The sequence below is a fragment of the Mytilus edulis genome, chromosome 1 (genome assembly GCF_963676685.1).
Source record: "Mytilus edulis chromosome 1, xbMytEdul2.2, whole genome shotgun sequence".
NCBI lineage: Eukaryota > Metazoa > Mollusca > Bivalvia > Mytilida > Mytilidae > Mytilus > Mytilus edulis.
Genome location: NC_092344.1, coordinates 121,091,689 through 121,107,223, shown reverse-complemented (window position 1 = coordinate 121,107,223; position 15,535 = coordinate 121,091,689). Strand labels below are relative to the sequence as shown.

Genomic DNA, 15,535 nt, shown 5'->3' with positions numbered 1-15,535 from the left:
ATAGCTTTATAACTGAAAATAAAAAGTTCAAATAGTTGAATTATTTATGTAAATCATGATTATGTCACACAAGTGTTTAACCTGTCTATAATTGCAGTTTTTAAATACTTGCAAGATTTTTTTCTTTATCTATTTTCTGAAGGAATAAAAGGCAGAATAAAAGTACTGCTATATGGTAATAAAAAAACAGCAACATAAAGATTTATAATGTTTATTAAATGCGAAAAATTCTGACAGGTGCAGAAAAATAAGTAAAGAATTTTATTTCATAAAAAAGTCATACTTATAGATAATGAAAACAAGCGTTGCCATTTATATCCTACAACATTCCCCCTTTTTTTTATAGACATAATTGTTTAAATGGTTTCCACTAGATGTCTTCAAATTAAGAAAAATGTAAAAGCTGATAATATTTATGCAATGTAATTTGCAGTGATTTAGATTGAGTAGTGCATTGACTAGGGTGGTCTACTGATCATAAGTATTTTCATAATCTGTAGTTGAATTATTCAGTTTAATCAACAATCAGATAGAGGGCGTTTGGCAATGTGCCATGATATGATGCGATTTGGATGGCATTTAATATTGTACTGTGTAGAAAACTGTGTGGTCTGTTTATACTAGATACCTTCATGGTCTCTATCAATGTCAAAACTACCTCTTAACACACTTTTTAATGTCTTAAAAATGTTGCCTTCAAATTCTGATGGAATAGAGGCACTATATGGGTTAATTTTCTATTTAATAAGAATTTGGGGTTGTCAAACATATGATTTAGTTGCTGGTAATAAATTTCTCTTTCATTGAGTGAATATGCCTCCAGTGTTTATTGTAAACATTTGTATGTAGATTTGATGTGTTCTCGCTACATTAACCCTTAGTACACTGTTACTCTATACTGGTGACCTTGGCTTAGCAAATGGAAACATAAAATCAAATGGAAAAAAACACAAAAGATCAGATCCAGTTCTCTTGCAGTAGGTCATGTTTTTATTGTCAGTGTGTACACATGTGAAGGAATTTAAAATGTTAGTTTGTTGTAAAACAAACTGCTTTGAACTAAATTTATTAGTTTTATTTTTAAAACTCTTTTTTCTAAACATGTACCATGTAATTAAAATCAATTTCAATTTGAAGGATTTAGAAATAACTTCGTTATATGCATATCAATGCAGTACATGTTAGAATATCAGCTGGTTGTTAATGTTGATATTTCTGTTGTTACAGGATTTGCTTTACTCAGTTTAACATGAAATTATTCAAAACTTTTCATACTATATTATTTTTATTTCAGATATTTCTTCAATGTTTTGGCTGGTCTTGTTGTAATTGGTCTTTTGAATGGACTGGTGCTGCTTCCTGTGTTGCTGTCTATTTTGGGACCAAAAGGGGAGGTAAGCACAAATATCTTTTGACTTTTAAAATTGTAAGTGATGATTACATAAGCTTAGACAAAAAATAATTTGGATAGGTCTGTTGGCATATTCTAATTTATGGGCAATTTTTGTTTTTTCATTCTTTTTTCTTTTAGATAAATTATCTAGAAAAGATCCTTTAAATAAAAAAAAAATGTATGTTGTTTCATAGTCATGTCATAAATCATTTGTAAATGTAGAGAATATACAGGAAAACATTAAAAAAAAATAATCATAGAAACTTTTCTCGCTATTGGAAAAAGTTCAATTCTTCACTTTGATATTTTTGACATTAATCACACATAATCTTTTGTTTATAGGTTCGACCAAAAGATGAAGGCGATCGTATACCAACGCCATCTCCAGAACCTTCACCTAAACCAATCAAAAAGTCCAGAAAGAGTAGACCTAGCAGGCGACTGTATCCAAGGATACCATCTGATATTTCTCTGACCACAATATCAGAAGAACCTACACAGTATTCATCACATGAGATAATTGTTGAACCTGAAGTAGTGGTAGAAACAACAACAGTTCCTATGACTCACAGCAGTAGTAACAGTAGTAGGCATGTAAGTATAAGTATGGCACTGAATACAAGGCCCCTTAAGGTCATGACAATTAAGACAGAAGATACCAATACAACATTCAAAACTGATAAGTTTGAACAGAAAATGGAGGTAATCTATATTTCTCTCAATCGGTAGCAGATTCTGCTCGACTAATGGCACCTGTTGTGTTGCTCTTAAGTACAAACTTGGTGATTTGTTACATTGTTGGTATTTACTTTTAATGAATGAGCATTCGTTCTATTGATATTCAGTCCACATTATCCAGAGAAAACAAATAGTGAAAGCTCTATTTTTTCAATGAATTGTACAAGTTATAATTCTCCTAGTTTTATATTTAAAATTTATTAATATAATTTCTTTAAATTTCAGACTACACCAACAGCCTCTGTATCATCAACACCTCAATCAACACATGTTACCAGGGTAACAGCTCATGCGACAGTTAAAGTAGAAGTTCATACTCCTATTCCAGGTAAATAAAACAATACTATCAAAGGGAGATAAGTAGTGTTTGTCAACAAAGTTCCACTGTCTTTCATGCTTATTCACTTTCGAATAAATATATTACAGAACAAATGAATTGAAAAAATATATATGGCATAGTAAAGCCATTCAAAATGATACAATTTCATCTGAAAGCCATTTCTTACAACAAGGTAGACATTTTATTACATACTTTATGTGGTAGTTCTAATTTATTTATTTTTTGCATCTTTAGGTTCAGTTCAAAGTGTAGATCATGATCATGTTTACAAAAGTAAACGGCGGAAAGAATTGGACAGTTCAGATTCAGACTCTTGTTCAAATTCCTAGCAGGTAGGCATTCTATTATAAATCTAGAAATATCATTTTAAACTTTACAGACAAAAGTGAGTTCCCAGCCAAAAAATGTCCTATCATTCAACTAAAATCAATATTTTTCAAAAAAAAATTACCTAGTAACCACACAACTGATTTATATGAAATAAATACCATAAGATGAAGAAATGTATAAAGTTTTATTGTTTATTTGGCCATTATATTATTCATGCTCATTTTAATTTTTGACGAGATTAACACAAAGAAAAATATTTCTTGAAAAGTTTGCTACATATTCTAACCAAATTAAATTTGTAAAAAATTGCATTTGTGTTTAACCAATCAGATAATGAAAACGAAACTCGTGAAAATTATTACCAAATAAACAATAAAACTTCAGACATTTCTACATCTTTTGGTATCTGTTTTATAAAAATCGCTCGTACTTTTATTTGGTAATAATTTTTTGAAAAATATCGATTTTAGAAATGATACGACATTTTTTGAGTGAGAACTCGCTTTTGTCCCATGAGTGTACAGGCATAATGAAGAAACATGGACAATGAAGAAACATGGCTGAATATTTATGTATAAATTTTATTTTATTCATGAATATTTTTAACAATTAATGTATAAGATATTGCAATATTATACTCTTTGATATTTCATCTGCAAAATTTTAGCTTGCACTTACAAATAATTAGTGAGAAACTGAAATTTCATTAAAAAAAATCTGCTAAGGGAGATAATTTTTGTATAGCCAATTAAGCTATTTCAGTCACTTCCAGCTATATTGGCTCAAATTGCAGACATCCAGTATATTTTGATTTTGGTTTGATTTATTAATGATTTATTAAAATCTTTTAAACAAAGAAAAGCACATTTTGTACACTTAAAAAAGATTGAAAGAAATAAAGTATACACACTATTTTAAATAATCCGTATTCAGTACTGCATTTTAGTAATGAACAATTGTAAATATATACAGGTAATACTAAAACTAAATCTTTCCTTTTTATTTCAGACTTAAATTCTTCTAGAAATGTGATGGTGCTATTTATTATTTATACAGTATTTTATGGTTGTGCATATGGCTGCCTGTGTGTGAGTGTTTGATCATCCATGACACAAAACATTTGTAAATGGCGGCTAAAGGCCAGTTATCACTCAGGAACAATGTTTGTATCAATCAGAAGATGGGACGACTGACTACGGGTATTCTCTCACGGGACTTATTCTTCATCCTCTTCAGGGCCGAGTTGTGATTTAGTATTTATTTGTATTGAACAAGGGGAAGTAACTCTTGTTTATTTAAATGTTAAGCATTGTTTTTATGTTACTGATGTACAGATTTCTTGTTTTGTAAGATATTGTAATTAGCTAATTATTATAATTTGTAAATATGTTAATGATGTAAAATAATTGTTGAATATCTGTTGATTGTTGAATGTTTACCATCATTTACATTAATGAGATTAAATCTCGTAACATTTTATTGTTATATCATTGTATATCATTTGAATGGAGAAGAACAGCGTTAGTATTAGAAATTATTCAGCATTATTTCCATACCTCAAGCTGTAGATGAGCTCAGGGTACATTATTTGTAGAACTTTGAAGTTTTATCTTTAGATGGGTTAGTCCATGAAAGCCTGATGTTCTTCCATTGTACATATCATATTCTGTTGTTGTAGATGATGGTCAAAACAATTTCCAAAGTTGTCCAAAGCTCATTTAATGCCATGTGAAAATTTGTCATATATTTTATATTTTTTCAAAAAGCCAATGTATATTCAGTCTTTGTTTATTTTGAACTTATATATTAAAGGCTATGAAGGCTTATTCGATTTTATAATTAAAGGCTGTGGACGCCTATTCCACTTTAGGATTAAAGGGGAGATAATTTTCTATTCAAATGTAGCAATCGTATTGAAATTTGTTGGTGAGCAGAAATTCGCTTTAGCAGATATTGAAGACAAGTTTTTAAAATGAATGTATTTAAAAAAAAAAAAATATTTTTACAAAAAACAATTCAGTCCATTACTTTAAAATGTTTACTCAAAATTAACAGTTAAATAATTGATAGAAAATATTAATTATAAGGATGACATAATTTCCACATGGCATTGTTTTGTTTTTTTGTTCATGTTGTTAGAAAGCCAAAGATGAAATAATTTGTAACTCAGGCACTATTGTTAGTCCCCATCAGGGTAGATATATGAAATCCTTCTCTAAATCCTTCACTTACTAACTCGGAAAAATATATTTTGAAATGCACACTATATGAACTTTCAATTTCTAAAAATTATTAGAACTCTAAAAGCTTTAATTAGTGAAATTTAAGATAACTATGGCTAAAGTAAACTCCTTACTGTGTTAACAAATATTTTAATGATGATGTAAAATTTGATTTATAGACATTTTCGGGGGGAGGGAGGCAATACAAAAGTATTTGTATCACATATTACAAATTAAAATAAAAAAATGGTTGAATGTTTGACTCAGATTACTGAATTGCTATTCATTTTCAAAGCACAGTGTGCATCCTAAATCCATTTTGGTGACTTAACTAAGTTTTCTTATAAATTAAGTGCTATATGATCTGGTCAAACTTTTACATATAAATTAAGTGCTAAGATATTGGTCAAACTTTTACATACAATTAAGTGCTATGACATTGGTCAGTATCATACTATGTACTTATGTTTAGTGCTACAATAAGTTACCATGGTGCAAAAGCTTTAAACATATTTATTTGTACTGAAATGTATTGTTATCATAAGTTTGGATATGTATGAGTGGTGTGATAGTGTACATGGGTTTTGTATAAGTGTGTGCAAATGGTGTTTTGGTGCTGTTAGTGGAAGTTAGCAAAACAGGTGAATAATTCTCTTTTTTAAAGTAAATAATGACAAATATTACTATTCTTAAACTATTAAAATTCATTAATGAGAGGAAAATTAAGAAATAGTATTTTTTTACTCTAACTTTGGGTAAATAGAGTTCCAGAATGAATTTAACCACCAAATCTTAATTTGGGTTGCAAGCTTTTTGTTCAACATGCAAAATAGAAGAAAATGACAAATATTACAATTAAATTTTCTGTGTGTTTAGTGTTCACCCACACTACATACATCCCTTTAATCAGGGATAATTTTTCCATCTGTTTTCCAGAATTTCAAATGAATGAATGATTTAAAAATTGAAGGTATGCATTTAAATCTACAAAACAGACTTTCATAGGATGATATATAGTTTCTTGCATTTTTTCCATTTTAAATGATAAAAATCAGGAATTTTCTTAAAAATGAAAGAAACAGAATACATTTACATTTGTTATTAAAAATAATTAAATATGTGTGATTTACAAGCCTTATCCATCAATAGCAAAGTTTTGGACAGTAATAAATAGATGATTTAAGACAAATACACCTGGTGACCTCATTTACCTGTAAAATCATGACATTATATTTGGTGCAACAGGTGACACTGCCAGTATCAGTTTTTTATTTTTTTTTATGACAACCCCTCCTGGGCCTCAAATTCTGTCATGTTATATGGAGACATTACACTCAAATCCTTACCAAATCATAATCATTTTTACCTCATAGGGTGTGGTGCTGAGGTTCAGGAGGGGTGAATTGCCTGTGATAGGTCGATATCGACTTATATAAATATTATATATATTATGATATATATATGTGGTAGTACTTGTGTTCAGATCTTCTGACGAAGGTTGAATCGTTATCACATGAAATGATGAAAATAAAAGATAAATAAATTTGAATGTCTTTGTTTTTACTTAAAAATATAGAATTTATAAGTTATTGTATATTTATATTGACAGGTGAACTTATTAACCCTCAGTCAAAGATTTTATCTGGGAGGTAATCAAGTACGTCTAGCAGTAACATTAAAACACAACAACTTTCTTTTTAGGCTTACCTATGAATAAAAAGAGAAGTCTGCTATACATCAATGAGACAGCAACCAAATGACAAAAAACAAAACACAGATGATATATCAGGGTTTCCCGTCATTAAACTTTACTTTGTACTTGAGAGTACTAAATTTGTGCTAGAAACATAAAATTCTGGCCTACCAGTCATAATTTATTTAAGCATGATTGTTCTACTCAGACTAAGAAATCAACTTTTCTGTTTTGCACAAATTTTGTTCTCCAATTACTGAGTCAAGTTTGTGGCCAACAGCCCAGGGGTCTCCTTCATAAGTTCATAGTACGCAGAATACAAAAGTTGTGCTAGTAGACCAAATTCAGTATTTCGATTGGTTGATTCCTGAGTCAGAGTATGATAATGTGAATTTTGGTGGGATCTTGATGTTACAGGCCAATTTGTTTTGGAAAATGTTGGATATGAAAACATGAAATACATTGAGGCAACAGACCAAGAATACAAGTGAAATTCATACTTCAAATAATGATACAGTACATTGGTAGTCCAGGAACACAGCAAGCCTTTTACGTACATGCCTAAATCTGGAAATTGGACTTTGAATAGTTTGCTTTAGCTAAATGCTATGAAACTTATTCTCATTTGATACAAGAAGATGTGGTATGAGTGCCAATAAGACAATTCTTCATTCAAGTCACAATTGTAAAAGTAAACCATTATAGGTCAAAGTACCGCCATCAAAACCGATCCTTGCTGCACACGGAACAGCAAGGTATAAAGGGCCTAAAAAATTACAAGTGTAAAACCATTCAAACTGGAAAACCAACTGTCATATATATAAAAAAAAAACAGGAAACAAGAAACACTTATAAACCACATCAACAAACGACAACCATTGAAGTAAGGAGAGGTGCAAAGAAATACAGCGTGTTTTATCATTTTAATAGGCATTAACCTTCACCCAACCTAAAATAATAGTGTAAAATCATAACATATTAAAAAAAAAACTAATATGTTATGAATCTTCTCCACAATGCTAATTACCACAAAACACAAACTAAGATTGAAATTGGTTGGTATCACTTTTATAGTTATAGTGTAATGCCTCTTTACAAATGGAAAAATTGCAATAGTGACAGAACTATAGAGGGCTTTTTATAAAATGATCAGTGGAAATCTTTATCATTTATCTTGAAACTCTATAGAGGCCATTCAATAAAGAGTTCAGTTGAAATCTGGACTATTATTCTAAGAACTATGGAAAGCATAAGATAAGGAAATCTGAATCACTTATGTGAGAACTGTGGGAATCAATAGAAATAAGGTATTCTGTAGAAATCTGGATCAGTTATCTCAGAAGAATAGAAAGCAGTAGATAAGGTGTTATGTAGAAATCTGGATCAGTTATCTGAGAACTATTGAAAGCAGTAGATAAGGTGTTATGTAGAAATCTAGATCAGTTATTTGAGAACTATGATGAGCAGTAGATATATATGGTGTTCTGTAGAAACCTGGATCAGTTATCTGATAACTATGGGAGGCAGTAGATAAGATGTCCTGTCGAAACCTGGATCAGTTATCTGAGAACTATGAGAAGCAGTAGATAAGGTGTTCTGTAGAAATCTAGATCAGTTATTTGAGAACTATGATGATCAGTAGATATATAAGGTGTTCTGTAGAAACCTGGATCAGTTATCTGATAACTATGGGAGGCAGTAGATAAGGTATCCTGTCGAAACCTGAATCAGTTATCTGAAACTATGAGAAGCAGTAGATAAAGTGTTATGCAGAAATCTGGATCACTTATCTCAGAAGAATGGGAAGCAGTAGATAAGGTTTTCTGTAGGAACCTGGATCAGTTATCTCAGAAGAATGAGAAGCAGTAGATAAGGTGTTCTGTAAATGAGAAGCAGTACATACTTGGTGTTCTTTAGAAATCTGGATCAGTTATCTAAGAACTATGGGAAGCAGCAGATAAGGTGTTCTGTAGAAACCTGGATCAGTTATCTCAGAAGAATGGGAAGCAGTAGATAAGGTGTTCTGTAGAAACCTGGATCAGTTATCTCAGAAGAATGGGGAGCAGTAGATAAGGTGTTCTGTAGAAACCTGGATCAGTTATCTCAGAAGAATGGAAAGCAGTAGATAAGGTGTTCTGTAAAAAATCTGGATCAGTTATCTGATCACTATGGGAAGCAGTAGATAAGGTGTTCTGTAGAAACCTGGATCAGTTATTTGAGAACTATGAGAAGCAGTAGATAAAGTGTTCTGTAGAAACCTGGATCAGTTATCTGAGAACTATGGGAAGCAGTAGATAAGGTGTTCTGTAAAAACCTGGATCAGTTATCTGAGGACTATGGGAAGCAGTAGATAAAGTGTAATGTAGAAATCTGGATCAGTTATCTCAGAACTATGGGAAGCAGTAGATAAAGTGTTCTTTAGAAACCTGGATCAGTTATTTGAGAACTATGGGAAGCAGTAGATAAAGTGTTCTGTAGAAACCTGGATCAGTTATCTGAGAACTATGGGAAGCAGTAGATAAAGTGTTCTGCAGAAACCTGGATCAGTTATCTGAGAACTATGAGAAGCAGTAGATAAGGTGTTCTGTGGAAATCTGGATGAGTTATCTCAGAAGAATGGGAAGCAGTAGATAAGGTGTTCTGTAGAAACCTGGATCAGTTATCTCAGAAGAATGGAAAGCAGTAGATAAGGTGTTCTGTAGAAATCTGGATCAGTTATCTCAGAAGAATGGAAAGCAGTAGATAAGGTGTTCTGTAAAAACCTGGATCAGTTATCTCAGAAGAATGGAAAGCAGTAGATAAGGTGTTCTGTAGAAATCTGGATCAGTTATCTCAGAAGAATGGAAAGCAGTAGATAAGGTGTTCTGTAGAAACCTGGATCAGTTATCTCAAAAGAGTGGAAAGCAGTAGATAAGGTGTTCTGTAGAAATCTTTATGAGTTATCTCAGAAGAATGGAAAGCTGTAGATAAGGTTTTATGTAGAAATCTGAATCAGTTATATGAGAACGATGGGAAGCAGTAGATAAAGTGTTCTGTAGAAACCTGGATCACTTATCTCAAAAGTATGGGAAGCAGTAGATAAGGTTTCCTGTAGAAACCTGGATCGCTTATTTGAGAACTATGAGAAGCAGTAGATACTGTGTTCTGTGAGAAATCTGGATCAGTTATATGAGAACAATGGGAAGCAGTATATTTTAGTGTTCTGTAAAAATCTGAATCAGTTATATGAGAACTATGGGAAGCAGTAGATAAAGTGTTCTGTAGAAACCTGAATTACTTATTTGAGATCTATGAAAAGAATTACATAGGGAGAGTATTCTATAAGTATATGGATCACTACTGTCAAAACTGTGGAGAATAGTAAAAAGTAGACAATTTTCAGTATTTATATAAATCACTTGTATCAGAACTGTGGAGAGTAGTCGAATTCAGTAGTTACATGGGTCACTTGTGTCAGAACTGTGGAGAACAGTAGATAAAGTACCCAGTTTCGTTTCTAACCCGAATTTGTTTTCTCTCAATCGATTTATGACTTTCGAACAGCGTATACTACTGTTGGCTTTATTTATATATGGATCACTTTGAAGAGAGGTAGATATATGGATCACATGTCTGTGGGAAACAGTAGAAACGAGTTAAGTAGGTATATGGATCACTAGTGTCAGAACTTCGGGGAATAGTAGAATCTATTCAGTAGATATATGGGTCACTTGTGTCAAAACTATGGAAAATAGAAGATGAAGTATTCAGTAGATATATGGATCGCTTGTGTCAGGATTGTACAGGGAGGTTAGTAGAAGAGTAGTACTGATATAAGGATCACTTCTGCATGTCAAAACTATGGAAAATAGAAGATGAAGTATTCAGTAGATATATGGATCGCTTGTGTCAGGATTGTACAGGGAGGTTAGTAGAAAAGTAGTACTGATATAAGGATCACTTCTGCATGTCAAAACTGTAGAGAGTAGAAGATAAAGTATTCAGTAGATATATGGATCGCTTGTGTCAGGATTGTACAAGGAGGTTAGTAGAAAAGTAGTACTGATATAAGGATCACTTCTGCATGTCAAAACTGTGGAGAGTAGAAGATAAAGTATTCAGTAGATATATGGATCCCTTGTGTCAGGATTGTACAGGGAGGTTAGTAGAAAAGTAGTACTGATATAAGGATCACTTCTGCATGTCAAAACTGTGGAGAGTAGAAGATAAAGTATTCAGTAGATATATGGATCCCTTGTGTCAGGATTGTACAGGGAGGTTAGTAGAAAAGTAGTACTGATATAAGGATCACTTCTGCATGTTAAAACTGTGGAGAGTAGAAGATAAAGTATTCAGTAGATATATGGATCCCTTGTGTTAAAACTGTGAAGAGCAGAAGATAAAGTATTCAGTAGATATATGGATCCCTTGTGTTAAAACTGGAGAGCAACTTAAATATGGATAATTTGTGTCAGTACTGTGGAGAGTAGTTGAAAAATATTCAGTAAACATGGTTTGTTTGGGTCAGAACGATAAAAAGTAGTAGAAAAGTATTCATTGGTTATATGAATCACTTGTTTCAGGTCTCAGGAGGGCAGTATAAAAGTATTCGGTAAATCTGTATCTGTATTTATATCGTTACGTCGAAGGATCTCTCGAAGGTACCAATTCTAGCTTTGATTGGCGCACACTCTATTATTTTCCGGTTGATTCCAATGGATCACAGTCTTAAGGATAATGAGTATTTAAAGTGCTCGGTTTTGTATTAAGTTGTTTCGATTGCCTATGAGTTTTTCTTAACCGAGTTGTTTACCATATTAATGCTTTTAAAGTTTACAAATCGTTTCGGCTTGATAATCCTATTGGTTTTGCTTATTATCAAAATATTGTCAGGTTTTGATAGCTGGGACCAAACCTTCAACCACATTGTACAGAAATACCAGTCTTTGGCTTGCTCTTCTGGATAGCAGCTTTTCTAGTTGCAGTACGATATGCATTTTTGGTGACCGATCCTTCTTCTCTCGTTAGAGTGGATTTGACAATTATGACATATTCGTGGACTGGTTATCTGTGAACGAGACATTTCATAACGGTCAACCGACATATGGTGGTGTCCGTAAAACTTTCAAAGTGAAGAGGTGGATTGCTAGAATAAAACTCATCTCAGAGGATCGGAAAAGTAAAAAATTCAGAGAGAACTTCTAGCTGTCTGTGAATATCATTGCTTTCACTATGCAGTTAATGAATCAAGTTTTCAGATAATCCAGGCGATACTTTAGGTCAACATAATGCACTATTATCAGTAATTGATTGTTTTAAATAGTTTGCCTAATGTCTAACTGCAAGCATGTAATCTATAATTGTTATTTATTTAAAGTATGATCTTGGGTGGCTGATCTGTATACCGTAAACATTCTGTAATATAAATAAATATCTTAAAGTTGAAATTACAAATTAAAAAACAAGAAATTCTTTTATGCCATCAACTGTAAAATTATAATAATGTGAACTATTGATTTGATTATTTAAACAAGACTATTTGAAATTATGTTAAACTATATCTGTCACATTTCTTTAACATACTAAACCACACACCAGACGTCTTATTTTATTAGAAAACAATTAAGGTAATATACAGCGACACGGCTATCAGATTAACTTGGGTGGTCTCGATTTAGATCCATTGATGAACCAATAAAAGCTTGTGTCTTGTTTGTTTTATGACAACTTTGATGAAGCTGATTGACCAAACGATACAAAACACACACGAAGTTTTCTCTAGATTATCAAGTTTGGTAACTTAGAAATGCTAATTCTTTATACACACAAATACTCACGTTTGAAACATATATAGAAATAACTGTAAATAAATAAATGAATTAACACAAACAAACAAATAAATAAATGAAAAGATATTGCTAGATTAAAAACAAATAAATAAATTTGATCTACATTGTAATTAGTTTGCACATACTGATACTTGATGAAGTTGGCGATATTGGTTGCTTCCTATTTTACTCATTGGTCAAGGCGAATATGGTTTCAATTATTTTAGGAATCAACAGTAAAATGCTTGTAGCCTGTTTACAAATGACAAATGGAGAATCGATTGATTGATTGATTGTTGGTTGCTTAACGTCCAGCGGGAAAAGGAGAATCGATATTATTTAACAACAACTTTAATTGTATCAAAACACTTTTTACATGCCTTAATACCAAATAAATAACAAAATATTTACGGTTTGTATATTTTTTCTTTTATAAGATTCATAGTTATACGATATATGGAAATACTTTGAATATTGATTGATAAGTTCATGCTCTTTGAACAAAAAAAAACGTAAGTTGGTCTTTATAGAGATGTTCCTTCGTGTCAATCTGTCGAAAGTCATAAGTATCCATTCCGGTCTCCCTACCTACTCAAGCAAATTGTATGGTCTTTTTGCCTCCATTGGTATGCATCGATAAAGACAAAAACATTACTATATTTACCTTCTTCTTCTTTTTCTTCCAAAAGATAGACGACAAAAATATAAAAAAAAAGAAGATGTGGTATGATTGCCAATGAGACAACTCTCCACAAGATATCAAAATTACACAGAAATTAACAACTATAGCTCATCATACGGCCTTCACTGAACAATGAGCAAAGCCCATAACGCATACACGGCCGACACTCGGCTAACCGAGAGATTGGTCGGTTAATCTATATTGAGTATGCGGCTATATTGGCAATTGGTCTGTTAATCGGGTTGGTTAAGAGTAAAACGCACAATTTAAAGTTAAACTCTATTAAATATACAGATTTTTGGCATATTATAAGAACCAAATCAAAAAAAGAAATGTGTCTGACAAAATGATATCTATCTTAGAACATTTTCCACCTGTAAAAACATTTCATAGTCTGCGCAGTTTTCAGTAAAACTAAAAGGCGTCGCGCAAGTATGTAGTATTTATGCTTATACGCATAGCAATTTTATTTTAATAAAAGGCGAAACAAACAATTTTAGATATCATTTAAAGAACACAAAATAGAACTTTGGTTCTAAAAAATAAATTGACATTAGTAAATATTTCATAATTATAATATAGCGTGAGTAATACCACGTTTTAGTGAAAATTATGGGAATAAAGTCTGTTAATGGGTTGGAAAATTGAAATGGTGTCAGTTAAGAGTTATTTAGCCACGACACTAGTTTTACTACCTTTATATTTTCCCATGGAAAAAGTTAAGAATGAGATGTTCCTGCGTAAAAAAAAAATGACAATACGGTGCAACAGTATCCTTCTAGTAAGAGCATTTTTATCTTGACTTTCTTTGCATTTTATGGAAGGGTGTGTCACTTAAAAAGTTCAATATAGCGTGAAATGGATTGGCTGCTGGAATATGCATGAATTTATTATTACTAGTAACGTTTTCAATCAGCCTTAATATTTGTGTCTGTTCAAAGTAGCACGTTCTCAAATCCGACTGAAAGTGTCTTTCTAATATAACACAGGATACATATAGCGTGTTGTCGTTCTCATATGCACATGATATTTGTCACTGGACGTTTAACCCTAATTAGTCAGCATCGTCCAATTGGTTCGTTTCTTCTATTACTTAATCATCTGTTGTTTACAAATCATTCTAAAGAATAAAATGGAAAGGAGCGAATGCAGCTACATTTGGTTATCTTAAGTTTTAATTCATTTTATTCCTTTTAGTTCCTTTCTATATAAGTGCAGAGGAGAACTGCAGTTGTCCGTATGTAAACTTCTAGCAGTTGTCACCAATATGAGTACATCGCAATTCGTTACTGTTTCAACACCCAGGGATGTTTCATGTCTGTATTCTTAAGCAATTATTATTTTTTTCTCTTTTTTAGCAATGCATCACTCTCTACTGTCCTTATCTATTATTCTATATTCTGTGTATCTATCCAGATTCTAGTGTATACCGTGCCATGTGGGTCCGGATTGGGGTGTTGTTTATTTCTGTATTCTTTAAATTGTTATGTTACTTTTCTCTACATTTCATCTGAGACTACTATAACACATATATTATAGTAGTCTCAGATTTCATTTATCGTAGTCATAATTCTTTCTCTATTCTTTATATTTTAGCATCCCAATATCTGTTACTTACTGATGTTTAGTTACATCAAGGATTTGTATAGTTAGACTTACTATACAAATCCTTGGTTACATTACGACGTTTATCTCTGATTTATATACTGGTTATCAATGTACAATATTACTTTCATACTACACTTTGAAGCCATATTTACAGAAAAATAGATAGCCGAACTCGTGCAATTGGGGTTTTCTAGGTCTTTTTAATTTATATAGTATAAGTTAAAACACTGTGTTCATAAACATTTTACCTGCATAAGAAAGAGTTTTTGTAGATCGAATCAGTCAATCAAAAAGTTTACTCTTGTTTCACTTTCAATGTTGACACAGTGATTCTTTTCCTTTGACTAGGTAAACACGTCTCTTTTTTCATGCATAATCCTTCTCTAGCTTAGAGGTTCAATTGAAATTCACATGAATACGGTTTTAATGAAGTCGAATTATTCATTTGCAAGTAAATAATAAAATAAGCAATGTCTCCTTTGCTTAAAGTTTTGACAAAATTGAATGTATTGAAAATGAGGGTTTTTAGAAATAGTAAATCATCTTGTTCCTCATATGACTTACTTTAAAAAAATTTCACAGAATTTATTGATAAGTTAATGTGCATTTATTTATATGAAAAGCAAAAAAAAAGGTTTGAAGGTAATGAGCTGAATATTAGTCCATAGTTCTGTAATATACTCGTTGGTATTTAGACATATACTGAAAACTGGTGCCCTGTT

General features: G+C 31.7%; 1 protein-coding gene across 1 annotated transcript in view; it reads left to right on the top strand.

Annotated features, from left to right (window-relative positions):
* Positions 1–6,572, top strand: part of LOC139504171 (protein patched homolog 1-like) — a 34,490-nt gene extending 27,918 nt beyond the window's left edge. The window contains exons 23-27 of the mRNA XM_071294238.1: positions 1,295–1,394; positions 1,736–1,987; positions 2,357–2,459; positions 2,706–2,803; positions 3,810–6,572. Coding sequence (XP_071150339.1) covers positions 1,295–1,394; positions 1,736–1,987; positions 2,357–2,459; positions 2,706–2,800 — 550 coding nt within the window. The 3' untranslated portion in view covers positions 2,801–2,803; positions 3,810–6,572. The remainder of the gene's footprint in view (positions 1–1,294; positions 1,395–1,735; positions 1,988–2,356; positions 2,460–2,705; positions 2,804–3,809) is intronic.
* The last annotated feature ends 8,963 nt before the right edge of the window (positions 6,573–15,535 follow it).